General features: G+C 39.2%; 1 protein-coding gene across 6 annotated transcripts in view; it reads left to right on the top strand.

The window, feature by feature from the left end:
* The window catches only part of CAB39L (calcium binding protein 39 like), a 172,035-nt gene that overhangs the window by 66,403 nt on the left and 77,820 nt on the right, over nt 1-27,812 (top strand). For all 6 annotated transcript variants that reach the window (XM_079779126.1, XM_079779127.1, XM_079779122.1 and 3 more), the window contains 2 exons: nt 15,583-15,724; nt 18,878-19,042. In XM_079779126.1, coding sequence (XP_079635252.1) covers nt 15,614-15,724; nt 18,878-19,042 — 276 coding nt within the window. In that variant the 5' untranslated portion in view covers nt 15,583-15,613. The remainder of the gene's footprint in view (nt 1-15,582; nt 15,725-18,877; nt 19,043-27,812) is intronic.

Here is a 27,812-nt window from a genome sequence, read left to right as displayed (position 1 = left end):
TCCATGCATGGGCCCTTTAAGAGGAACTGCCTACCATTCCAGCAGCCCTCCATGTCACTCAGTCACAATACCCACTGATGTTTATAAACCAAAATTACAGGGACTTTTCTTCCCAGCACTGGAACCCTCAGCTGAGGGGTCTGGTGTAGGGCTGAGATCCCTTGCTTCTTACGGGGGACCTCTGTAGCAAGATATCCCTCCTGATTTTTTTTTTTAAAAGGCCACATGTGGGTGTTGGACCAGGCCATTCTGTGCCTTCACCCCTCCTATTAGTTTCAACAACAAGCCATTCTGCACCTCCACTCCTCCTAGTAGTCTCAACATGGCTTCTTTTTTAATTCTCTAAATGTAGGATTTCTGTTCAGCCAGATTTCAGGCAGTTCTGAATGATGGTTGATCTGTGGTTTAGTTGTAATTTTGATATGGTTGTGGGAGGAGACAAGTACTGCATTTACCTATGCTGCCATCTTGACCCTCCTCCTCCTCTCTATGTTTATTTATTTATTTTATTTAGATTTTTATTTTATTGGATGGCTTTTTATTATCACCTGAAATAATTATTTGATTTATTTATATAATTAATTTACTAATATTAAATAATCTGATTTGATATATTGTTCTCTAAACATTCTTTGATTTTATTGACAAGAATTTACTTAGAATCTACATTGAACATTTTAACGAAAATAATTTAAATTACTTCCCTAGTAACTCCTGTTCCCATTTCTATCAGTAGCTTTTCTAAACTTTCATCTTTCCTTACAGTCCCTATAATACTTCCCTGTTCTTCATCTCCCTCCAGCAGTGACTTGTTCTTCTACTTAGCAGAGAAAATAGAGGTCACAAAATAAAAATAGATATATAGTCTTTATATTACCCAACATGTATAAAATGTTATTCATTTTATAAAGGAAATTGACACATTTGTTATATCTAATCTATAAATATACTATTTACAATAATAATTAGATAACATATCTACACTATATAGAGTAAGGCAAAAGTAGGTTTATAGTTCATATGGAAAAATAATACAATAATTAATAAATAAAAATAAATTCTGTTTCATGTACTCACAATTATAAACCTACTTTTGCCCCTCCCTGTATATATATAAAATCTATACTACACACACATACAAAAACTTTGTATTGTCTTATATTCATGTAATATTGCTTGACATATCTTTATGCATCTCTTTATTCTCAACATTTTTCTATCATTTTGTTGTTTTATGTCCTTTGGGAGTTTATAGCTGAATTGTGTGTGTGTGCATGGACTCAATTTGAGTCTTGATTTTTTAGTGGTAGAATTTAACACATTTGCATATTATTACTGTTGTTTGATCTTTTATTTTTTCACTCCTGATTCTTACTGATTCAATCAAATTATTTTTGTTCTTTTTTCACCCTTTTGATAGTTGCAAGTTCTGCATCTTAACATCTGTCGTTGTTCCTTGAACAAAGTACAAAATTTTACTTATTTGCATTATTCCAGATTACTGATGTTAGTTTTGTTACATTTTGCCTCTATCAGAATACTGTAGGAATACTTTTTTTTAATAATTGTATTAAGCTTCACAGACACATATCAGCCTTCATTTAGACTTAACTTTAAATTTTATCAGTTTCTTTGCTCAGCTCCATATGTTTTTCAACTATTATTTTCATTTGCCTATTTCTCTATTCTCTTCCTTTTCCATTTCCAGCCTTAGGTAATTTCACTTTGCCCTCAAAGTGCATAATATTTTGACAGAGTATAGAACTCTAGATTTAAAATCTTTTCCTCTAGAAGCTATGTTGGGTCTGACCGGCAGACCCTGAGTGACGGATGAATGGATTACTCTGACACAGGTTTCTGTGAAAGAGAGGGCTAAGGGTCTGCTTGGCTATAGCAACCAAGCAGCCCCATTTGCCTGCCTCCTTAGGCTTTTATTGTAACAACAGCTTGAACTAAAATTAACTATTAGATACTATCAGCAGGGTAAACATCCTTGAGAAAGCACATTCTTCTATAAGATCGGGTCTAAAGACTAAACATAGAGATTCCAGTAAAACACCTGGGGGCTCGGACTTGTTTAGAAAAGTCAAGGCAGGGTCTGCCACCTTCGGCAAGGTCCCCGTAGAGGCCCCCAACCTTTTGGAGAATCCTCCTTACAGACTTTCCAACCAAGTCCCGTGCTTCCCCACAAAGCTATGTAAAGAAGGTTTCACTGTTTTTTTAACATTTGATTTCAAGTTATAAATCTTGTTTCTTTTGTTAGAGTCTGATTCTTAGGTGCTACTCTGGATTTTCCCTATCTTTGGAAGTTTGTAGGATTTCTCTTTAGCTTTAGAGTTCAGAAATTTTTTAATGTACTTAGAGTGGGGCTTTTTACATTTTCCCTGTAAAACCATTAGTTTGCATTAATCTGGAGACATGTATCTTTATTCACTCAAGGAAATATTTTTTCTTTGTTGATTTATTTGTTACTCTTCATCAATTATCTCTGTTTTTGTTTTTCTTTAAGAATTCATATTTGATCAATATTGGCTCTCTAGACCTACCCTGTTTATTTCCAACCTTTCTCTGAATGAGTTCTTCTTTGTTTTTATTTTGTTTTCTCTCCTTTTTAGGAGATTTCCATGGGTTGGTCTTCAATTAGCTTTTTGTTTTTCAATTCTTTGCCATTTTGCCAGTCAGCTATTTTACTGCATTTTTAGTTTTAAGCAAGTTTTTTTGCTCACTTTTTACTTCTTTTGCATAGCAGCCTGTTCTTATTTTATGGAAATAATAGCATGTCATATTTTGGGGGGAGGAATATTAAATATATTTTTTCTTGTTTTAATTCTTTCCTTCCCCTTACCCCAGGGATTTGCTCTGTTTATATTTATCTTGCATTTCCTTGACTTTGCTCAAATTCCTGGTGATTCTTGATTGTGATTTATATTTTTAAGCAAGGGACTATATTAATTGGATGTTGGTATGACTTTCTTCAACTACCTAAAGAAATGAGCAAAATATAGAAATGGGAAATTTACAGGAAAAGAAAGTTAAAATGCCAAGTAAGCATATGAAAAAATGTTTATTCTTGTTAGTCATTGAAAAATACAAATCCTATATAATAAAGAGGTAATATGCAAATTAACCCTCACACCATCACAAGATGGCTGCCTATGACCAGGCCAGCAGGGGGATTAGTGAGGGACAACCAAACAACTGAACAATCAGGCTGCGTGGGGCGACCAGGTCGGCAGGGGGGTTTGTGAGGGACGACCAAATGACTGAACAGCAGGCTGCATGGAGTGACCAGGCTGGCGGGGGGCCATGAGGGGCAACCAGGCCAGCAGGTGGCGCAGTTGGGGTGACCAGGTTGGCAGGGGGGTCAGTTGGTGGTGACCAGGCCAGCAGGGGTGGCAGTTGGGGGTGATTAGGCGGGCAGGGGGGCAGTGAGGGGCGACTAGGCCGGCCCGGGGGCAGTTGGGAGTGACCAGGCCAGCAAGGGGGGAAGTTATGGGCAACCAGGCCGGCAGAGGGGGGCAGTAACGGGTGACCAGACTGGCGGCGGGGCAGTGAGCGGCAATCAGGCCAGCAGGGGGGGGCAGTTAGGGGTGACCAGGTAGGCAGGCAGGTGAGTGATTAGGAGCCAGCGGTCCAAGATTGTGAGAGGGATGTCTGACTCCTGGTTTCCCGGGGATTGGGTCTAAACCGACAGTCAGACATCCCTCGAAGGGTCCCAGATTGGAGAGGGTGCAGGCTGGGCTGAGGGCCCCCGTCCCCCCTGTGCATGAATTCGTGCACCGGGCCTCTAGTTATAATAATAAATGAGTAACCTTTTATAACTGTTATATTGGCAAACATTTTACATTCTGACAGTTCCAATTGTTGGGAAGAATGAAGCACAACTGGGACTCACGCCAGTGAGAATATAATTAGTCTAACAACTTGGAAATGTAATGTGGCCATTTCTAGTAAAGATGATCATACTGTTTGTGCCCCTAGGATCCATTTTAGAGCAGTGTTTTTTAAACTTGAGCTTATAACTCCTTACCAGGTACTGAAATCAATTTAACAGACAATGATCAGTACTTCTAAAAATATATATATTTTTATTGATTTCAGAAAGGAAGGGAGAGGGAAAGGGAGAGAGAGATAGAAACATCAATGATGAGAGAGAATCATTGATCAGCTGCCTCTTGCATGCCCCACACTGGGGATCGAGCCTGCAACCCAGGCATATGCCCTGACTGGAATCGAACCCTGACCTCCTGGGTTGATAGGTCGACGCTCAACCACTGAGCCATGCCGGCAAATCAGTACTTTTTTTTTTTTTTTTTAATGATGTAAGATAAACAGGTAGAATAGAATGGAAAATATCCAGAGGGCAGTATTTTTTCACAAAATAATTATATAATCATTTATACATTACTTGTTCTAGGTCACAATGTAAAATGCATTCCTAACTGCAAATCACTCTAAAAAAAAGGGGTGAAACCACTGCCTTAGAGACATTCTCCTGCAAATGTACAAGTAAACATGCAAAATAATCTATATTACAATTATGTTTGCAACAGTAAACAATTGAAAATAATTAGAACTCAGAGAATTAGTAAATAAATTACAATATAGTCATACAATGGGATGGTATACAGTAGGTAAGATGACTAAATTAGATATTTGTGTATCAATACAAATAGATCTCATAACAATGTCGAGGAGGGAAAAAGGAACTAATGGTATGATACCATTTATATAAAGCTAAACCATACACAACGATATCACATATTATCTATAAATGTTAGTAAAAAAGTAAAGACATATATAGGAAAGATAAATGATAAGTAGGCACAGTATGAGCCAGAGGGGAATAGGATCAGTGAGCCATACCAAGGGGGTTGCTTCAGTTGTTTTATTTTTTAAGCTAGGTGGTAAATATAAACACATTACATTGTTCTCTATCTCTTCTTCTGTATGTCCCAAATATTTTATTTAAAATTAAATTGAAACACATAGGCAGAAAAGTCCTGTTGAAGTATTTTGATTATCTTCACCTTGTGATAATTTTGTGAGTCAATTGTTATAGCCAGGGAAGTGGAAGAAATACTCTGGCCACACCTGGGTCCTGTTCCCACCCTTTTGGTAGGTTGGGGTGGGAAGTAGAACAGACATGTCTTATCACCAGAAGAAACAGGACCAAACAGTTACCAGAGATTTTCTTTTTTTTTTGTAATTTTAAAAAATCTTTATTGTTGAAATTATTACATATGTCCCCCTTTCCCCCTCCCCCATTGACCACTTCTAGTCCACCCCCACCCCAGGCCTTCACCACCCTATTGTCTATGGTAATGGGTCATGCATATATGTATACAAGTTCTTTGGTTGATCTCTTCCCACTCACACACCCTCCCCCGCCTTTCCTCTGAGATTCCACAGTCTGTTCCATGGTTCTTTGTCTCTGGATCTGTTTTGTTCATCATTTTATTTTGTTCATTAGATTTTTCATATGAGTGAGATCATATGATACTTGTATTTAACTGACTGGCTTATTTTGCTTAGCATTAAATAAAAAAGGCTGTGATACATTTATACCATGGAATACTATGCAGCAGTAAAAAAGGGGGTGGATCTCTTACTGTTTGAGACAGCATGGAGGGACTTGCAGAGATTTTCTTTTACCTTATTTTCTTAGAGATTTTTGGGGTAGTTTCCTTTTTAACTTATTTAGTTGAATTCTTATTTATTTTTAATCCCAGAGGAATTAATTATAATTGTAGATTCTCACCCTCCCACATGTCCTGCCAACAATATCAAGGCTTCCGCTCAAGAACTATTTCTTATTTTTAACATTTATTTTATTGAACCCTTGTGGGCTTCATTCAGCTCATCTTTTTGTAAAAGTTTTAGTAACTGTACACAATTTATTAACACATAAATAACACATAATTATGAGGTTAAAAACTTTCCCTCTCAGAACTCTATAGATTGTCTCCATGGTCCTACGACATTTAGTTTTATGGAAGTCTAAAGATGACTTAATTTTTGTCCCTTTTTTATTAAGGTCATTTTGTATGAATGAGCTTTGAAAGAGGAATGTTTGTTTCTTTTAAAAGCTATAAGACACTTAATTTGGGGGTCTCTTCATTTATCTTAATGAGAAAAGTCCTTTAAATGACCAGGTTTAGATTTTTTTCTCTCTCTCTTTGAGTGTTACTTCTGCTCCATTTTTTAGTTGCCTTTGTTTTGTTATTGGCTTCCTTGACCTTTCCCTATTGTTGTAATACCTGTTTTTATTGAATAGCACTTTATCTTCTCCATGGCTCTATAATATATATACTATATATAATATATACATCTCTCTCTCTCTATATATATATACATATATACACACATATGTATACACATACTAGAGGCCCGGTGCATGAAGTTTGTGCACAGGGTGGGGGGGTCCCCTCAGCCTGGCCTGCACCCTCTCCAATCTGGGACATCCCTCTCGCAATCCAGGACTGCTGGCTCCTAACCGCTCCCCTGTCTGCCTGCCTGATAGCCCCTAACTCCTCTGCCTGCCTGCCTGATCACCCCTAACTGCCTCTGCCTGCCGGCCTGATCACCCCTAACTTGCTCCCCCTGCTGGTTTGATCAATCCTAACTTGCCCCCCTGCCGGCCTGATTGCCCCTACCTTACCCCCCTGCCGGCCTGATCGCCCCTAACTTCTCCCCTGTCGGCCTGGTCGCCCCTAACTGCTTCTGCTTCAGCCCCTGGCCTAAGCCACAGTCTGGCCTCCCTCTGTGGGAGGTGACCTGGTGGATCAGGGGAAGGTGCCACCCCCATTACCCTGCTGCTGCTGCCACTGCTGGCCTGAGCCTGGGCCCTTCGCAGCTGCCCATGGCTGCCTGAGCCTGGTCCCTTCGCAGCCGCTGCGGCTTTGTCCGGAAGGACGTCCGGAAGACGTCTGCTCTAATTAGCATATTACCCTTTTATTAGTATAGATATATGTAGTGTATGTCTGCATACAGACACACACTTCATATCATTTTAGTTTCTTTGACTTTTTCTGGCATTCTGGCTAAACTCTGTATGTGTCTGTTTCCCACTGCATTTTGAGCCCTGTGAGTCGTATTCATTTTGAATTTCCTAATTCAATATCTGGGACTTTAAAGGGGCTCAGTAAATATTTTCTGAATGAATAAATGTAGACTGGCCAATTCTGTACCTTTTATTTGTCCACAGTTTTCTGTGGGGTCAATTCTGCTCTCTGCAGATTTGGACTTTCATGCTGCATTGGGTTGGAGGGGATAATATGTATGTTTATGTGTATGTGTTTGATTGTTTATCTTGGCCAGCTCTCTTTTTGTATAATCCCGCCCCCTATCTCCCCCAATTATGCTGTCTCCTACAGAAAATTAATTTTGGAAGCAACCTTTCCTGTCCAAGCCCACAGGGCATTTCTCTCATTTTCATGTGCTGCTTCCCCCCCCCCCCCCCCACTTTAAATAGAACTTACATTTTGTGCTGTTTATTCTGTTTGTTTATTCTTGAAAGTGGAAAAGTACAACAGGGCCACTGTCAGTTCACTGGCATCTGTGTGCTGCATGGCCCGTTGTCACCACTAATGCTGGAGGGCAGGTTGATGTACGAGGCCCTAACACAGTTTTCAGTGCCCAGGAGACTTTTATCTGGTGTCAATCTGTTGGCCTAACATGGCATCTTTTCTTGTCCCTTTTTCCTGCTTTGCTGAAATATAATGTATGTTCTAAAAACTCTGAGGTATACTTTATGAAAAAACTACTACTATCAGTTTATCCCCAGAAGGTACCATTTTCAGGTCTCCTTCATGCCTTTTGTCTCCATCTTAAGCATTTTATTTTTGGCCATGATGGATACAAGGAGTTAAAGATTCAGAATGAATATAGATAAGCAATGAATAACCTACAGCTCACTGTACATGGCCTATCTAATTTAAAAATATTCTATTCTATCTTTCATTAAAGCCCCCCTTACATTATGGGGGTTCCTCTAAAATTTAAAAATAGGATTATCATATGATCCAGTAATTTCACTTCTGAGTATTTATCTGGAAAAATAAAACACTAATTCAAAAAAATATATGTGTATTTCCATGTTTATTGCAGCATTATTTACAATAGCCAAGATATGAAAACAACCTGTGTCCATTGATGGATGAGTATATATTGAATATACAATAGGTCCTCGGGTTACGTTGGAGATCCGTTCCTATGGCACACGTAACACAATTTTCACCGTAAGTCAGAACCCACCTACATAAGCACCTACGTCACTCACATGGAGCACATACACAGCAGTAATGAAGTGAAACAATAAAAAAAAATTAAAAGAAAGATAACAATTCCTGACCTTTACTTGTGGTAAATAATAAAAAAACATAAAGCACATATGTACATACGTCAAAATGATGGAACTTTATTTTTTTATAAATAAATGGGAGATGGCGATGTAATCACAAAACAACGTACGTCGAGTCTGACGTAACCCAAGGACTGACTTGACGTATGTCGTTTCATGGTTACATCGCCATCTCCCATTTACAGTATTTATTTATTTTTTATTATTCACACACACACACACACACACACACACACACAGAATGGAATATTATTCAGTCATTAAAAAGAATAAAATTTTGTCGTTTGTAACAACATGGATGGGCCTTTAGGGCATTATGCTAAGTGAAATAAGTCAGAGAAAGATAAATACTATATGATCTCACTCGTGGAATCTAGAAAATAACACAAAAACAAAAATAAGTTTATATATAAAGAGAACAGATTGGTGATTGTCAAAGTCATGGGGTGCTAGTGGATGAAATGGGTGGAGGTGGTCAAAGGTACAAACTTGCAGTGATAAAATTAGTAAGTCATGGAGATGTAATAAAAAATAAAATACAGTAATCTAACTGATGTAAACAAATAAATATAATGTATCTGAGCTTTCCCAGTGCATTTGGCAAATTTTTTCTTGATATCTTCATGAATGAAATGGAAAATTATGAATTAAATGATATGATGAGCTGAATTCACAGTTAAGCTAAAAAAAAGGTGTGTCACCCCAAGAAATTCAATAAAAAGAAACCCTGAATTTACAGATAGGACAAATGATACACAGATAAGGGTGATAATTTCTGAATCATAATAATAAGTTAACAACTCAGAAATAGATGAGTGTTTAGGTCTGATTATTAGCAGGTAGTGTTGAGTGCTGGTTGGCTCATCCTATATAATAAAGAGGTAATATACAAATTGACCATCATGCCCTCACAAGATGGCTGCCTACGACCAGGCTGGCAGCGAGGGTTAGTGAGGGATGACCAAATGACTGAACAAGCAGGCTGTGTGGGGCAACCAGGCCGGTGGGGGGGGGGCAGTTAGAGGCAACCAAGCTGGCAGAGGGGGGCAGTTGGGGGCCAGCAGGCCAGCAGGGGTGCAGTAAGAGACAACCAGGCTGGTGGGGGGGGCAGTTAGGGGCGACCAGGCTGGTGGGGGGGTGCAGTTGGGGGCGACCAGGCCGACAGGGGGAGTAGTTGGGGGCGATTAGGCTGGTGGGGAGGGGGAGTGAGGGGCAACTAGGCTGGCAGGGGGCCAGTTAGGGGTGACTAGGCCAGCAGGGGGGGCAGTAAGGGGCTACCAGGCCAGCAGAGGGGGGCAGTTTGGGGCCAGAGGGGGGCAGTTGGGGGCAACCTCGCCGGCAGCGGGGGGGAGTTAGGGGCCATCAGGCCGGCATGCAGAGACAGTTAGGGGCAGTCAGGCAGGCAGGCAGGTGAGCGATTAGGAGCCAGCAGTCCCGGATTGTGAGAGAGATGTCCGACTGCCGATTTAGGCCTGATCCCCGGGATTGGGCCTAAACTGGCAGTCGGACATCCCCCAAGGGGTCCCAGATTAGAAAGGGTGCAGGCTGGGCTGAGGGGACCCCCCCATGCACGAATTTCGTGCACCGGGCCTCTAGTTTATTAAATAAAGATGCAGTGAATTGGGGTGGGTGCACATGGAGTGACCAGCACAGTTGCCCAGATTATGAAAAGGGCAACCTCAAATTTAATTATGGGGACAGGTGTTCAGTCTGGGGGTGAGAGGAAGCTGGCCATGGTTTGAAAAAAACAGTGTAGGAAAGAGAGCTTTACATTAATTTATAGGAGACCTGGGGGGCTGTAACTGCATGGTTTGAAAGTATGGGTTTTGATTTTGATTTTCCTCAAAATAGGGGCCCCAGAATTGAAGACTAATGATCCCATGAAATTTTAGAACATTATTAAACTAATTTTATGTTACAGTTATGATAATAGGTACATTTAACATATGAAAATAATAAATTCAAAAAAGGGAAAACTATTTTAGAGTCATTATATATACTCTATGTTAATTCCCACTGTTATTAATCTCATTGCCCCTAAAATATTTGCTTTTCCACTTAATAATTAGCTCCAAAGAGCAGGGCTTGTGTTTTTCTATCCCTGTGCTTAGTTTTGTTCATTGAGTGCGTGAATGAAGAAACTGGCAAATGAACAGTTGGGGTACAGTGAATCAGGAAATGCTGGCTAACTATTATATTAATACTAGAGGTTCAGTGCACAAAATTTGTGCACTTGGGGAGGGAGTCCCTCAGCCCGGCCTGTGCCCGCTCGCAGTCTGGGATCCCTTGGGGGATATCCGACTACCGGCTTGGGCACGGGGAGCAGGCCTAAACTGGCAGTCGGACATCCTTAGCGCTGCCTTGGAGGTGGGAGAGGCTCCTGCCACTGCCAGTTTTGAGTGCTGGCTGTGAGCCTGGCTTCTGGCTGAGCGGCACTCCTCCTGTGGGAGTGCACTGACCACCAGGGGGCAGCTCCTGCATTGAGTGCCTGCCCCCTGGTGTTCAGCGTGCATCATAGTGACCAGTCGTTCCACCATTCAATCGATTTGCATATTAGCCTTTTATTGTATAGGATAATGTCCTGAAAATGTTTATAATTTTAGTGGAATTAGCATTAGAATTAGCTTGTTACAGTAAGAGTTGAGCAGAGCAATGGGTAACAGACAAAAGTCATGTCATATCATATATATGATACTATATCTCATAATTTGTACTCTGTTTTGATGTCAGGGAGTATTTAGTTGAAATTCCTGTAGTTGACTACCTGTTCCTTAGTGTAGTAGAACTACATAGAGAAAAATAACAATTACACAAATGCATTTAGCTTTTAAAAATGTGTTAATGTTAGTTCTAGTTCAGTGGATAGAGCGTTGGCCTGCAGATCAAATCCTGGGTGTGATTTTGGTCAAGGGTACATACTGTTGCTTTCACATTGATGTTTCTGTCTTTCCTTCTCTCTTCCAGTCTTCCTAAAAATCAATGGAAAAATATCCCCTGGTGAGGATTAACAAAAAATAAATATTTGTTAATGTTAAATATTTGAACACTAGAGGCCCAGTGCATGAAATTCCCTATGCGTGACTGGTGATCAGGGCTGATGGGGGCCTTCCGGTTGCCAGCCAGGGCCTTCCTTCATTCCATGCTGCCCCTTGGTGGTCAGCACATGTCATAGCGAGCAATAGAACTCCCAGTCTCCCGGTTGAACTCCTGAGGGGACAATTTGCATGTTAGGCTTTTATATATATATAGACTAGAGAGGCCTGATACATGAAATTTGTGCATGGGCTGGGGGCGGGTCCCCTCAGCGCAGCCTGCACACTCTCCAATCCGGGACCCCTCGGGGATGTCTGACTGCCGGTTTAGGCCCAATCCTGGGGACATCCCTCTCACATTCCTGGACCACTGGCTCCTAATTGCTCACCTGCCTGCCTGCCTGCCTGGTTGCCCCTAACTGTCCCCCTCTGCCGGCCTGATCGCCCCTCACTCTGAGTGCTGACCTGATCACCCCTAACTGCCCCCCCCCCTGCCAGCCTGGTCACCCCTCACTGCCCTCCCTGCCAGCCTAATTGCCCCCAACTGCCCCCCCTACCTGCGCTGGCCTGGTCACCCCATGCAGCCTGCTTGTTCAGTCATTTGGTCATCCCTCACTAAGCCCCCTGCCAGTCTGGTCGTAGGCAGCTATCTTGTGAGGGCATGAGAGTCAATTTGTATATTACCTCTTTATTATATAGGATTGAGTATTTAAAATTCAATAAATTTATATATATATTTTAAAAATGTGTAAGTGGCTCAGGAATTTAGAAGTGTCTAGGACACTTAATAAAGACAAAATTATATCTCAATTACTATGCCTTCTGTATAGTGAAATAATTCATTAACTGTTATGGAACGTTTTGTAATAATGGCAGCTAAACATTATAGAGTACCTCACTTCTACTAGGCCCTGTGCAAGGTGCTCTGCATACCTTTAATCCTTACAACAATCCTATGAAGGAGATGTTATTATAACCATTTACAGGTAAAAACACAGAACTTGGAGAGATCACATACTGTGCCCAAGAGCACCCAGGTAGGAAGCAACAGATTGTTTACTTTGTCCAACCATCTAATGATCATTTCAGCATCTACCCCACTTCCACATTACATACACATTTTAAATATACTTTGCCTTTATTTATGTTTAGGCCTGATTATTAAAGAAAGACCTAATGCATATTTATCTTTTTTTTTTTTGAATTTTATAAAGGGACAGGAAACAATGTTCTTCCAATGTTTTTCTTTTTTGCACCTGAAACCACCCACTGAGTCTCACAGGGTGATCTTCACATACTTTATCTTTCAGTGCTGAGTCAACTTTCAGAATCAGTTTTAGAGGCTGATTGGGGTCGTGTAACATGCTTTTAAAACTTAACCTTGCCCAAAAAGTGGACAATTTCCCCCTTATATCTACCCTCCCAATTGGGAAGTTAAGTCATCCCTACTGAAAACATGAAAATTTTTAAAAATATATATTTTATTGATTTTTTACAGAGAAGAAGGGTGGGGGAGAGTCAGAAACATCGATGAGAGAGAAACATCAATCAACTGCCTCCTGAACACCCCCCACTGGGGATGTGCCCGCAACCAAGGTACATGCCCTTGATCGGAATTGAACCTGGGACCCTTGAGTCCGCAGGCCGACGCTCTATCCACTGAGCAAACTGGTTAGGGCATGAAATATTTTTAAGTATTTTGTTTATTGTCAAAATTTAAACAAACAGTTGTGATTTATACTTCATAACCTATACTAGTACTACGGGCCCAGTGCACGAAATTCGTGCCTGGGGGGGGGGGTCGGTTCCCTCAGCCCAGCCTGCACCCTCTCCAATTGGGGACCCCTTGGGGGATGTCTGACCGGCAGACAGACATCCCTCTTGCAATCTGGGACTGCTGGCTTCTAACCACTCGCCTGCCTGCCTGCCTGATCGCCCCTTACTGCCCTCCCCTGCCAGCCTGATCTTGCCCCCAAGTGCCCTCCCCTGCTGGCCTGGTTGCCCCCAACTGCCCTCCCCTGCCAACCTGATCTTGCCCCCAACGGCCTGATCTCGCCTCCAACTGCCCTCCCCTGCCGGCCTGGTTGCCCCCAACTGCTCTCCCCTGCCAGCCTGATCTCGCCCCCAACTTCCCTCCCTGCTGGCCTGGTTGCCCCCAACTGCTCTCCCCTGCTGGCCTGATCTCGCCCCCAACATCCCTCCCTGCTGGCCTGGTTGCCCCTAACCCCCTGCTGGCCTGATCTTGCCCCCAACTGCCTCCCCCCCTGCCGGCCTGATCACCCCTAACTGCCTCTCCCTCTACCCCCACCACCATGGCTTTGTCTGGAAGAAAGTCAGATGTCCGGAAGATGGCTGGTCAACCCGGTCTAATTAGCATATTACCCTTTTAGTAGTATAGATAGATTATATAGGATAGGATTGCTTAAATGGGTAGGGGAAAAGCCTTTTTCAGCAGGAGGAGATGCTCTTGGCAGACAAAAACACATAATCCCTATATGATAGCCAGCCATATGCACTATACTGCCAAACTGGTCATAAAAAAATTGAACCACTTTCTTACACCTTATACCAAATAGCTGTTGCCCTTAAAACCCCTCCTCAGCCCCCACCTTAGGTTCTGCCTTTGAAGTTCACCCAGATTTGGTTCTGATTGGTCGGTTTCTATGCCAGTCAGCATCTCCGGGCCTATCTCCAGGCCTGATCAAAGAGGCGGGCTGATCAGCAGCCCCAGAGGAGGCCCAGAGAGAAAGAGAGGTGTGGCTGCTAGCGAAGCCAGGAGAGAAAGAGAGAGGCAACAGCTGATCAACAGCTGCCACGGAGGCTGGGGATCAAACCCTGCCTCTCTCTCTGCAGACCTCTCTCTGGGCCTGATCCGCAGCTCCCTCGGCAATCAGTGCTGGGTCACTACGGCAACCCAGCACTGACTTCTGGTGTTCAGTTGAGCCTTGGTTGTTACAGGCCCTGGCTCTTTATATATATAGATGTATCCCATTGGAATTCTTGATCACAATCAATACTGAATGAATTTATTAGAAGGATATAAGGTAATTCACAGATCTATCAAATACTAGGGAACCAGATGTAGGAAGTAGGAATCTAGGAGGATGAGGGATTTAGAACCATAGCCAAGGTTACGCCACAGGAATAGCTGGTTAGAAGAGTGCTGGTATACATGTTTGTGTACACATTTACATATAATATTATTCACTGTTAATAAGCAAAATATTAAGAGAAATGGAATTAACTCAAAAGTCCATCAATAGGGTATTGGTAAAATAAATTATAATAATTAAGAAGAACTTATCAAATAAATATGTAATGTATCCTTATAGTGGAATACTATATTGCAATAAAAATATTACAGATCTAAACATGCACTTATAGAATGATATTCAAGATATAAAAAGTTGGGAAAAGTTACAAAATACTGTATTTAGAACTATTCTATTTTTATTTTAAAATATATTTATTTTTATATGTATAGAAAAAACTCAGGAGTAGTATATACCAAACTGATAATTGGTTTTTCTGGGTCATTGGTTACTGGGAGCCTTTGATTTATTATACCATATTTCTGTAATGCTTGAAATATTTTTGCTAATATATGTAAAGTAAATGAATATAAGACAATGACAGTCACATTGGCTTTCTCTGCTGTATGTAAATTGATATTCTCAAAATCAAGAATTGATACTCCTTGCACTTCTCTCTTCATCTTCCACCATGGTAGTCCTCATTTCATCAATGAGTATAGTCAGCTAAATATTTAAAGAGTAAAGAACAGATTCTAGATTGCTGTTGAGTGGCATGCTTTTAAATATTGCTTTACCATAGTATGTGGATCTTAAATCCACTTTAGTTTTAAATGTTTTATTTTATCTACTGTTGTTATTAGCATAATTTTTCAGTCTAAATATCAGGTTATTCTCTAAAGGTATTCTTTTTTTCCATTCTTGCATAATCCCTGTATTTCTATTATAAGAAAAAATTTTAACTTAGAGAAAAAACTTCCAGGTAATGTTTAAAAATATTTTGCATGTGTTTAAATTCAGCATAAAACTTGATGAAACTAATTTTAATTGGATTTTAATATAGCAAATTACTGAATTGAAAACATGTCATTTTAGTATAACAAGTTAATCATGTTAAGAATAAGTTAATGATTTTTATTTTTGTATTTGTTTTTAGCATTCCATATTGGAAGAAGAGATTTCTATAGATGAAAAAAATGCCTTTGTTTAGTAAATCACATAAAAATCCAGCAGAAATTGTGAAAATTCTGAAAGACAACTTAACCATTTTGGAAAAGCAAGACAAAAAGACAGACAAGGTATGAGCTAAAACAATAATATTATTATTAAAATATATTTATTTCAAGACCAAAAACCAACATAAAAGTTTAATGAAGTACCCCCAATATGGTCTGTGATTAACTTAGGGTGTCTGTAAATTTATTTTAGGTTTTATGCATCTGTTCATTGTTGGGTCTATTGTCCAGGACAACCCTCTAATCAACTAAAATATTTTTATTAAAATTTTTTTTATTGATTTAGAGAAAGAGAAGAAGAGATAGAGCAAGAGAAACATTGATTTATTCTACTTTTTTAAAAAATATATTTTTATTGATTTCAGAGGGGAAGGGAGAGGGAGAGAGAGAGATAAAAACATCCATGCTGAGAGAATCATCAATCAGCTGCCTCCTGCACACCTCATACTGGGGACCGAGCCCACAACCCAGGCATGTGCCCCAGACCGGAACTGAACCCGGACCCCTCAGTCCGCAGGCTGACACTCCATCCACTGAGCCAAACCAGCCAGGGCTGTTCTACTTCTCTATGCATTCATTGGTTGATTCTTGTATGTACTCTGACTGGGGCTTGAACCTGAAACCTTGATGTATCAGGACAATGCTCTAACCAACTGAGATACTTGGCCAGGGTGGTATTGAGCTCTTGATTGATTATCTGGAGCCTCTGACCAACCCTGGATTCCTCTAGACTACATTGCTTAAAAATCTAAGTGGTTATCTATATATATAAAAGCCCAAGCAACTGGCTGACTGGCCAACCGGTAGCTATGATGTGCACTGACCACCAGATGCTCAACGCAGGAGCAGAAACCACAGGCATGGAAACGTGGAACAGACTGATGAATCTCAGAAGGAACGGGGGAGTGGGGAGAGCAGGAAGAGATTAACCAAAGATCTTATATGCATACTAGAGGTCTGGTTCATGGATTCATGCACCAGTGGGGTCCCTCGGCCTGGCCTGCAGCCTCTTGCAATCTGGGATCCCTTGGGGGATGTCGGAGAGCCGGTTTTGACCTGATCCCTGCAGGCCAATCTGAGGGACCCCACCAGTGCATGAATCTGTGCACCAGGCCTCTAATACTGATATATTATATTGGCATGAAGGGTAAAAAGCTTTTATTTAAACATCAACTGATAGTTTCTACTGCAATGCAACCTCATTTTAACATTGTTTTAAAATCCTACCACGTAGTGCTTCCGCATTGGAAGGACTTTTTAGTGTTAGTATCTATAAATAAAATACCCTTGAGTGCAAAGTATATTTCTGTCTCAGTGTCTGATACAATCTTGTGTTCTTATAAGGATGTAGAAGTATATTTTTCATCCTACATCTTGTAAGTAATGTAGAAATATATTTTAATCCTAGTGTACTTGTAATATTGAACCAACTATTGGTCCAAGTAGGAAAAAAAAAAGATCTTTTTAAAAGAGTAATTCTAAATGACAAGAGAGAAAACTTTTTAAAAAACATAAAAAGATACTCATCTTCATTAGTAATCAGAAAAAGTCCAATTAACTGCAGTATATTCATAATGTACATGTTCTACCTTGGCAAAATTGTCTGATGGTGTTAAGTATTGACAAGTATGGAAAACAATAAGAACTTTGATTCACTATGAGTGATAAAGTATAAATTGGTTTTTGGAAATAAGGTTAGTATATTATCTGTTAGATAGGAAGGCATACATGTTCTTGCTAGATATAAACTCTAGAGATATTCTTGAACATAGTCCCAGGCTGCATGTACAAGAATGTTATAGTATTGTGTTTTCCATAATAACCCCTCAATGGAAACAACCCAAATGTCCATCAACAGTAGAGCTGATGGTGAAGTGGTCCCACCATCATTGGAATACCATAGAAAATGAAAATTAAAGAACTGCTACTTACATGCAGCAGTATGGATGAATCTCACAAATACAGTGTGGAGTGAAAGAAGCAAATTTTAAAAGGGTACAGGTACTATTCTAAATCGGTAGAACTGATTTAGAATAGTACCTGTTTGGGCTACTAGCATAGGTAAGAAAACTACAAAAAATGTAAATAAATGCTTGTCATAAAAGACATAACAATATTTACTTTTAGGCTGAAAGAGAGCCATTCAGGTAACTTCTGGGATACTTAAATGTTGTTTCTTGACCTGTGGTATGGTCACACAATTTAAGAAACTTCCAACCTTTAATAAATAAGAATTGCTTCAGTCAGATCATAAAATGTAAATGGAAATTATTTTTTTAAGTAGTGTCACATTACTATGATATATTTTTATATTACCTTATTCTCTTTATTCCCTTCAAGTATAATGATTAGAATAGTATACTTTAAATTTTATACTTTACATATATATTTTTAATGGTCAGCAAATCAAATTGTTAACTAATTGGTCTGTTCTTCTCTCCTCATCTGTATTAACTTTTTAAAAAGTTTTCAGTGAGATATAATTTACATACCATATAATCCACCATTTTAAAGTGTACAGTTCGGTGATTTTTATTATACTCTCAAGGTTGTACAACCATCACCACTATCTAATCCCAGAACATCTGTATCATCCCCAAAGGAAACCCTGTACCCCATAAGCAGTCATTACTCATTCTATCTCAACAGGCCCTAGTACATACTTATCTACTTTCTACCTCCATGGATTTTCCTATTATTCTTTATATATAGTGAAGGATTTTTAAAAAAGTTTTATAGATAGAAAAAAAGATAATGTCTGTGTGAGAGAAAAGTGTATCAACAAAGAAAGTTTATGGGTTTTGACAACTTATTATTTTATACCTAGACCATTTAAAAAAATCAGAAAAACCTTAGCAAATGTTTTAAAGACTAGTAGCTACTGATAGGTCTTTAAAATAGAGTCATTTTAATTTCAAGAGTTAAATTTACAATTAATTACTTTTAAAATAGACTGTGTCTGAATATGGTTTAAAAGAAAATATTTTTTTCAATTATGCTGGCTAAATAGAAATAATAGAGCTCTTTTTTAGATATAAATTTTAGTAACTTTTTAAAATAAAAAACCAGTGCTTACTAAAAGGTTTTTGTTTATAACTGTACAGTGTTCTTTGATCATAAATAAACTGGGCTTAATAAGTGGTTTTTGTTTGTTTATTTGTTTATAGCCTGAAATTTTTTATTCACTTAAGTCTTAGCATATTTTTTGGTCACTAGGCTTCGGAAGAAGTATCGAAATCACTGCAAGCAATGAAAGAAATTCTGTGTGGTACAAATGACAAGGAACCCCCAACAGAGGCTGTGGCTCAGTTAGCACAAGAACTCTACAATAGTGGGCTGCTGGTGACACTGATAGCTGACCTACAGCTGATAGACTTTGAGGTAAACTTTCTGTAAGAGTATTATATCTCTGCTTTTTAATTTTAATATGTATGACTATTAATATTTGACTTTAATTTTTTATTACTGTTTATTATTTTTAAAGTTTTTTTCTAAAACTCTAAAATCATTTTTAAAATTAAAAAAATTTTTAAATATATTTTTTAAGTTGATTTCAGAGAGGAAGGGAGAGGGAGAGAGAGAGAGAAACATCAATAATGAGAAAAAATCATCGATCGGCTGCCTCCTGCATGCCCACAACCTGGACATGTGCTCTGACTGGGAATCAAACTGTGACCTTCTGATTCATAGGTTGATGCTCAACCACTGAACCATACCAGTCAGGCAGTTTTTTAAAAATTACAGTTGACATACAATATTAGGGTCTATAGCAGAGTAATTAGACATTTATATAGCTTAATAAAGTGATCACGCCAATGAGTCTAGTGCCCATCTGACACTACACATAGTTATTACAATATTATTAACTATATTTGCTATGCTATACTTTACTTTCCCGTGACTGTTTTTATAACTGGCAATTTGATCATCTCAATCTCTTCCCCTTTTCACCCATTACTCCCAATCCCCTCCCATCTGGCAACCATCAATTTGTTCTCTGTATCTATGAGTTTGTTTCTGTTTTGCATGTTAGTTTATTTTGTTCTTTAGATTCCACATATAAGTGAAATCATTTAGTATTTGTCTTTCTCTGTCTACTTATTTCACTTAGCATAATACCCTCTAGGTCCATCCATGTTGTCACAAATGGCAATATTACATTCTTTTTTATGGCTGATTAATATTCCACTGTATATATATACACCACTTTTTCTTTACCCATTCATTAATTGATGAACATTTAGGTTGCTTCATATCTTGGCTATTATAAGTAACACTGAAATGAACATAAGGTTGCACATGTCTTTTCAAATTAGTGTTTTGGATTTCTTAGGATAAATACCCATAAGTGGAATTACTAGATCATATGGTAGTTCTATTTTTAATTTTTTGAGGAAATTTCATACTCCTTTCCATAGTGGTAACACCAACTTATGATCCCACCAACAGTGCACAAGGGTTCCCTTTTCTCCACACCCTCACCAGCACTTGTTTGTTGAGTTATTGATGATAACCATTCTTACAGGTGTGAAGTGATATCTCATTATGATTTTAATTTGCATTTCACTGATGGTTAGTGACATTGAGCATCTTTTCATATGTCTGTTGGCTATCTGTATGTCCTCTTTGGAGAAATGTCTATTCAGGTCCTCTGCCCATTATTAAATCAGATTGTTTGTTTTTTTGGAGTTGAGTTGTATGAGTTCCTTATATATTTTGGATATAACTCCTTTTCAGATGTATCATTGGCAAATATCTTCATCCATTTAGTTGGTTGTCTTTTCATGTTGATGGTTTCCTTCACTGTGCAAAAATACTTTAGTTTGATGTACTCCCATTTGTTCATTTTTTCTTGTATTTCCCTTGTTCAGGGAGACATATCCAAAAATATATTACTAAGAGCGATGTCAAAGAGTAGCATTAGCATATGTTTTCTTCTAGGATTTTTATGGTTTCAGGTCTTACATTTAATTTTTTCATCCATTTTGATTTTATTCTTGTATATAGAATAAGAAAGTAATCCTGTTTTATTCTTTTACATGCCTGTCCAGTTTTGTCAACTTTATTTATTTATTTATTCATTCTTTTTTTTTAAAAAAATATATTTTATTGATTTTTTTACAGAGAGGAAGGGAGAGGGATAGAGAGTTAGAAACATCGATGAGAGAGAAACATCGATCAGCTGCCTCCTGCACACCTCCTACTGGGGATGTGCCCGCAACCAAGGTACATGCCCTTGACCGGAATCGAACCCGGGACCCTTCAGTCCGCAGGCCGACGTTCTATCCACTGAGCCAAACTGGTTTCGGCTATTCATTCATTTTTATTGTTGACAGTATTACAGGTGTCCCCTATCCCCCCCTTTTCAACACCATTTATTGAAAAGACTGTCTTTACCCCATGGTATATACTTGCTTCCTTTACCATAGACTAGAGGCCTGATGCACGAAATTCATGCACTGGGGGAAGGGGGTTCCCCTCAGCGCAGCCTGCACCCTCTCCAATCTGGGACCCCTTGGAGGATGTCTGACTGCCGTTTTAGGCTCGCAGGGATCAGGCCTAAACCAGCAGTCAGACATCCCTCTCACAATCCGGGACTGCTGGCTCCTAACCACTCACCTGCCTGCCTGCCTGATTGCCACTAACCGCTTCTGCCTGCCAGCCTGGTCGCCCCCAACTGCCCTCCCCTGCCAGCCTGGTCACCCCCAACTGCCCTCCCCTGTTTGCCTGGTTGCCCCCAACTGCCCTCCCCTGTTGGCCTGGTCCCCCCCAACTGCTCTCTCCTGCAGGCCTGGTCCCCTCCAACTGCCCTCCCCTGCCAGCCATCTTGTGGCAGCCATCTTATGATGACGTGGGGGCGGTCATGTTGGGATGACGTGGAGGCAGCCATCTTGTGATGGTGTGAGGGCCACCTAGGCTTTTATTTTATTTTTTATTTTATTTTTTATTACTATATTGATTAAGGTATCACATATTTGTCCTCATCCCCCCCATTCCCATTCCAAATCCCTCCCCATGCATGCCCCCACCCCCCTGTTGTCCGTGACCACTGGTTAGGCTCATATGCATGCACACAAGTCCTTTGGTTGATCTCTCTCCCTTATCCCCACCCTCCCCTACCTTCCCTCTGAGGTCTGACAGTCTAGACTTTTATTAATATAGATTACTTGACCATGTAGGTGTGGGGGTTTTTCTGGGTTGTCAATTCTGATTCACTGATCTATGCATGTGTTTTTATGTCAGTACCATGCTGTGGTATAGTTTGATATCAAGTAGCATGATACCTCCAACTTAGTTCTTTTTTTTTTTTTCTTCAAGATTCCTTTGGCTATTCAGGGTCTTTTGTGCTTCCAGATATTTTTTAGGGTTATTTGTTCTAGTTCTGTGAAAAATACCATTGGTATTTTGATAGGGATTTCATTGAATCTGGAGATTGCTTTGCATAGTATGGACATTTTAATAATGTTAATTCTTCCTATCCATGAACATGGTATATCCTTTCATTTATTTTTATCTTCTTCATTTTATTTCTGCAATGTCTTATAGTTTTCTGAGGACAGGTTTTTTACCATTTTGGTTGAATTTATTACTGCATATTTTATTCTTTTTGATGTAATTGTAAATGGGATTGTTTTCTTAATTTTTCTTTCTCTTATTTTGTTGTTGGTGTATAAAAATGCAATCGAATTCTGAATATTAATTTTGTATCCTGCTACTTTACTGAATTCATTTAATTAGTTCTAATAGGTTTTTTGATAGGATTTTTAAGGTTCTCTCTATATAGTAGTATGTACTCTACAAATAATTACAGTTTCACTTCTTCCTTTCATATTTGGATTTCTTTTATTTAAAATAGTTGTATAATTTAGATAGCATTATCATCAAATGCCCAGATGATTAATTTGATGATTTTTCAGGATGTGGCTGAAAGGTCAGGGATGGAACTTAGTAGTACTCAGTGCACAGAGATTTGGCCATCATTTCTCAGAAAGGTTGTTCCCTTTGCTTCATGGTTGTTGGTGGTTCTGGGTGAATTTCTCCATAATGTTCTAGATGAGACGTCTGATCCTTCTGCTTCTCTACCTTCTCGGAAGCTTCCCTGCATTATTTGAATTTATGTTTCAATTTTCTGGAAATCTGTTCATTTCAACTGTTACTAAGGCATCTGTTTGAATAAGTTCATTATCATTTATTTTCTTTAAAAAAATTTTTTTTATTGATTTCAGAGAGGAAGGGAGAAGAAGAGAGAGATAGAAATATCAGGGATGAGAGAGAATCATTGGTTGGCTGTCTCTTGCATGCCCCACACTGGGGACTGAGCCCACAACCCAGGCATGTGCCCTGACGGGAAATCGAACCGTGAACTCCAGGTTTATAGGTTGACATTTAACTACTGAGCCACGCCAGCCGAGCACCATTTATTTTCTGTGTACATGCAGCTCATGAAAAACAGAATTTTGTAGTTGGAAGGAGTACATAAATAACCATCCTCCTAGTTTTTTTATGATGAAACTGAGATTTGCAAAAGTTAAATTACTTTGCCTCCAGAGCATTCAGCAAATAAATTGCAGGGGTAGGATTGGAACTTGTGAACACTGACAGTCTAAAAGTATATTGTTTTGTTGTTGTTTTATTTGTTTGTTAATTCTCACCCAACGATATTTTTCAATAGGTTTTTAGAGAGAATGAAAGGGAGGGAGAGAGGAGGAGAAAGAAAAAGAGAGTGAGAGAGTGACATTGATGTGAGAGAGCCATATCGATTGGTTGCCTCCTGCACGCACCCTGACCAAGGCCAGGGATCAGATCTGCAACCCAGGTACATGCCCTTGACTGGAAATGGAACCCCCAACACTTTGGTGAGTGGGCCAGTGCTCTAACCACTGAGCATATCAGCCAGGACTAAATGTGCCCTGTGTCCTTTTTTTTTTTTTTTAACATTTCTTTTGTTTTTTAATTTATCTTTATTGTTGAAAGTATTACAGATGTCCCCATTGTGTTGTTGTTGTTTTTCCCATTGACCCCCTTCTCCATGTACCCACCCTCTCCCCACAGGCCTTTACCACACTAATGTCTGTGTCTATGGGCTATGCATATATGCATATATGTTCCCCATTTAATCTCTCCTCTCTACACTTCCACTCCCACTTTCCCTCTGAAATTTATCAGTCTGTTCCATGGTTCTGTGTCTCTGGATCTATTTTGTTCATTAGATTCCACATATGAGTGAGATTATGTGATACTTGTATTTCTCTGACTGGCTTATTTCACTTACCATAATACTCTCCAGGTACCTCCATGCTGTCTTAAAGGGTAAGAGATTCTTCTTTCTTACTGTTGCATAGTATTCCATATTATAAATGTACTACTGCTTTTTTATCTACTTGTCTACTGATGGGCACTTGAGCTGTTTCCAGATCTTCACTATTGTAAATTTTGCTGCTATGAACATAGGGGTGCATATATTCTTTCTGATTGGTGTTTTGGGTTTCTTAGAATATATTCCTAGAAGTGGGATCAGTGGGTCAAATGGCAGTTCCATATTTAATTTTTTAAGGAAACTCCATACTGTTTACCATAGTGGATGCACCAGTCTGCATTTCCACCAGCAGTGTACTAGGGTTCCCTTTTCTCCACATCCTTGCCAGCACTTCTCATTTGTTGATGGTAGCCATTCTGACAGATGTGAGGTGATACCTCATTGTCATTTAATTTGCATCTCTCTGATAATTAGTGACTTTGAGCACTTTTTCATATGTCTCTTGGCCATCAGTATGTCCACTTTGGAGAAGTGTCTATTTAAAACTACAGGACATTGAAAAAAGAATTGGAGGAAGATATAAACAAGTGGAAGGATATACTGAGTTCATGGATTGGTAGAATTAACATCATTAACATGTCCATATTACACAAAGCAATCTATAGATTCAGTGCAATCCCTATTAAAATACCAATGGCATATTCTACAGATCTAGAACAAATACTCCAAAAAATTTATGGAACCAAAAGAGACCCTGAATAGCTACAGCAATCTTGAGAAAGAAGAACAAAGTTGGAGGGAATACAGTACCAGAGATCAAGTTATACTACAAAGTCACTGTAATCAAAACAGCCTGAAACTGGCACAAGAACAGGCATATAGATGAATGGAACAGAATAGCAACCCCAGAAAAAGACCTAAGCCATTATGCTCAATTAATATTTGGCAAAGGAAGCAAGAGCATGCAATGGAGTCAAGATAGTCTCTTCAATAAATGCTGTTGGGAAAATTGGACAGATACATGCAAAAAAATGAAACTAGATCAGCAACTTACATGATCACAAGAATAAACTCAAAATGAATAAAAGGCTTAAATGTAAGTCGTGAAACCATAAAAATTCTAAAAGAAACTGTAGGCAGCAAAATCTCAGATATCTTTCGTAGCAATATGTTTGCTGATACATCTCCTAGGGCAGTGGTCGGCAAACTCATTAGTCAACAGAGCCAAGTATCAACAGTACAACGATTGAAATTTCTTTTGAGAGCCAAATTTTTTAAACTTAAACTTCTTCTAACGCCACTTCTTCAAAATAGACTCGCCCAGGCCGTGGTATTTTGTGGAAGAGCCACACTCAAGGGGCCAAAGAGCCGCATGTGGCTCGCGAGCCGCAGTTTGCCGACCACGGTCCTAGGGCAAGGGAAGCAAAAGAGAAAATGAACAAATGGGACTACATCAAAGTAAAAAGCTTCTGCACAGCAAAAGAAACCATCAACACAATGAAAAGGGAGCTCACTGTATGGGAGAACATATTTGCCAATGATACATCTGATAAGGGGTTAATATCCAAAATATATAAGGAACTTATGAAACTTGAAAGAATCCAATTTAAAAATGGGCAGAGAATGATTTCTGAAGTAAATTGCTTTTGGTTTTGTCACTGAGGAAGTGAAAGGAAAACTAATTACAGTGATTAGACCAAGATAAGGTCAGGGCTCTTGGGGAATCATGGAAATACTAGTCACAGGCTCTCGGACTGCTTAATTAAAAGAATATTTTTGGCTGACTGGAGCCAAGGAGGAGGAATACAGAGCAAGACTGCTCTGGAGCTGTGACTCCAGGTGTGTTGAGTGGAACCAACACTGACTGAGGAACCTCCAAGGCCCAGACTTCAATTCATCCTTCCTTTCAGATACACTGGTCTTTTTCTCTCTTTTCATCCCACATCTGCTTCTCTAGCTTTGACATTTTTCTGCCCAATAACGTATTTTCCTATTTTATCCTCTTGCTGGGCTTGCTCACCTTCACTCCCATCCTAATCCCCATTTTTTTAAAAAGCGGTCGTATGTTGAATTTAAGTGGAAAGGTTATTCACTTACTGAAATGATGCTATTATTACTCTTATTTATCTTCTACACAATTTACTAAGAAACATGGCTTATTATTGTGCCTCAGGACATCTTTCTTTGGTCCAATTCCTTTACTTCTGCTTCTATCTCTCATTTTCATTCCTCTATCTATTCATTCAACCAAGCAATAGACATGGCATTAAATGTGGGAAACGCAGTCCTATCACTTAAGATACTCTTAATTTAGAAGGGGCTGTACCAGTGCTACATATGAAGCAGGAGATGAGGAGGGTGGGGTTCTGTGTGATTAGACTGAGTTTTGAAGTTTGGAGGAATTTTATTAAGCTGTCACTAGTTTATATGGGTACTTTAGGACTGAGAAGGAAAGTTGGTCTCATTATTCATGTCTCCAATCCAAAGAGATACATAGCATATTTCTGTAAGTAGGTAAATAATGCTAGTAATGCTGCCTCCTTCCTAAAAACACTACATAATTAGTAGAATGTTTAATACTAAACTGTCCTGAATTTTAACTTTTTCATTTATATACTTAACCAAGAAGTATTTATAAGTATTTATGTTCTATGAACTTTCAAAGGACAGCTTCATCTACTGAATAAAAATTCATTTATAACTAGGTTCTAGGCATTGTGTTACATCAGTTGAATGAACAAAGTCAAGAACTGTTTGGTCAATTATGCCTTAAAGTTTGGCGGGGGGGGGGGGGGGGGAGAACCTGTCTGCTATGCTACTATCACAATAATAGATCTTCCTAATGATAATTTTGATTCATCAGTAGAAATTATTATATATAAAATACTATTGTGGAGGGGAAGAAATAATATAATCATTTTATAAAGATAATATAAAGTAATTTACAAAAATAATATATTTAACTCTGCATTTGAAGAGTTAATCTCTAGCTACATGTAGAATTCAAATATTCAGAAAGATACTTCTTTTCCCCAAGAATTCCAGAGAGTAATTGGTTGCCTCCTGACACGCCCCAACTGAGGCTGGGGATCAAGCCTGCAACCAAAGTACGAGTGTCGGCCTGCAACTTGTTCAGTTGTTTGGTCATCCCTCACTAACCCCCCTGCCAGCCTGGTCGTAGGCAGCCATCTTGTGAGGGTGTGAGGGGCAATTTGCATATTACCTCTTTATTATATAGGAAGTTATTTGGTTAATCTCTCCCAGTCCCGTGCCCTCCCCTCTGAGATCTGTCAGTCTGTTCCATGCCTCTGGACCTGTCAGTTTATTTTGTTCATTGGATTCCAGTATGTCGGAATTCAATTTGAAGTTGTTTCTGCACTGCGCTATAATTATCCTTAGTTACCCAGCTTAAACCTTTGATAAAAGAACTATTAAGTATATGTTGATTGAAGGAGAAGGGGCGGTTTTCTATACTTGGGATAAACAGGGTGTTGAAAAAATAACTAGTTACAGGAGGTAAGACAAGGAACCAGATTGAGAGGATGTAGGAGTAGGGATTTGCCATAAATTTTTATTTAAGCCTTAAAATTCCTGGCAAAAGAACCACTTCAGCATATTGTTAATGAGGTTTTTTTTTTAAAAAAAAGTTGTGGCTGAGATTTCAAGGCTTCTGATTTTGTGGGCTCAGGATCAAACTCAGAACTGTGTTTGGGCACTGTTCAAGACACAGTTTTAGACTCTTTGATGTTTTGAAACACAATGTGATAAGAGATCAAAGGATGGAAATTTATTGCATCTAAGAGTTGATGCATTCATTTTAAAGGCAGGTGTGCCTTGCAAAGCTAGGGTTATACAAAGTCAATTGTTCGGGTTGAATTAGAAAGCAGCTCAAAT

This window comes from Cnephaeus nilssonii (genome assembly GCF_951640355.1).
Source record: "Cnephaeus nilssonii genome assembly, chromosome: 8".
In the NCBI taxonomy this organism is placed as follows: domain Eukaryota; kingdom Metazoa; phylum Chordata; class Mammalia; order Chiroptera; family Vespertilionidae; genus Cnephaeus; species Cnephaeus nilssonii.
This window is presented reverse-complemented; position numbering and strand designations above follow the sequence as displayed.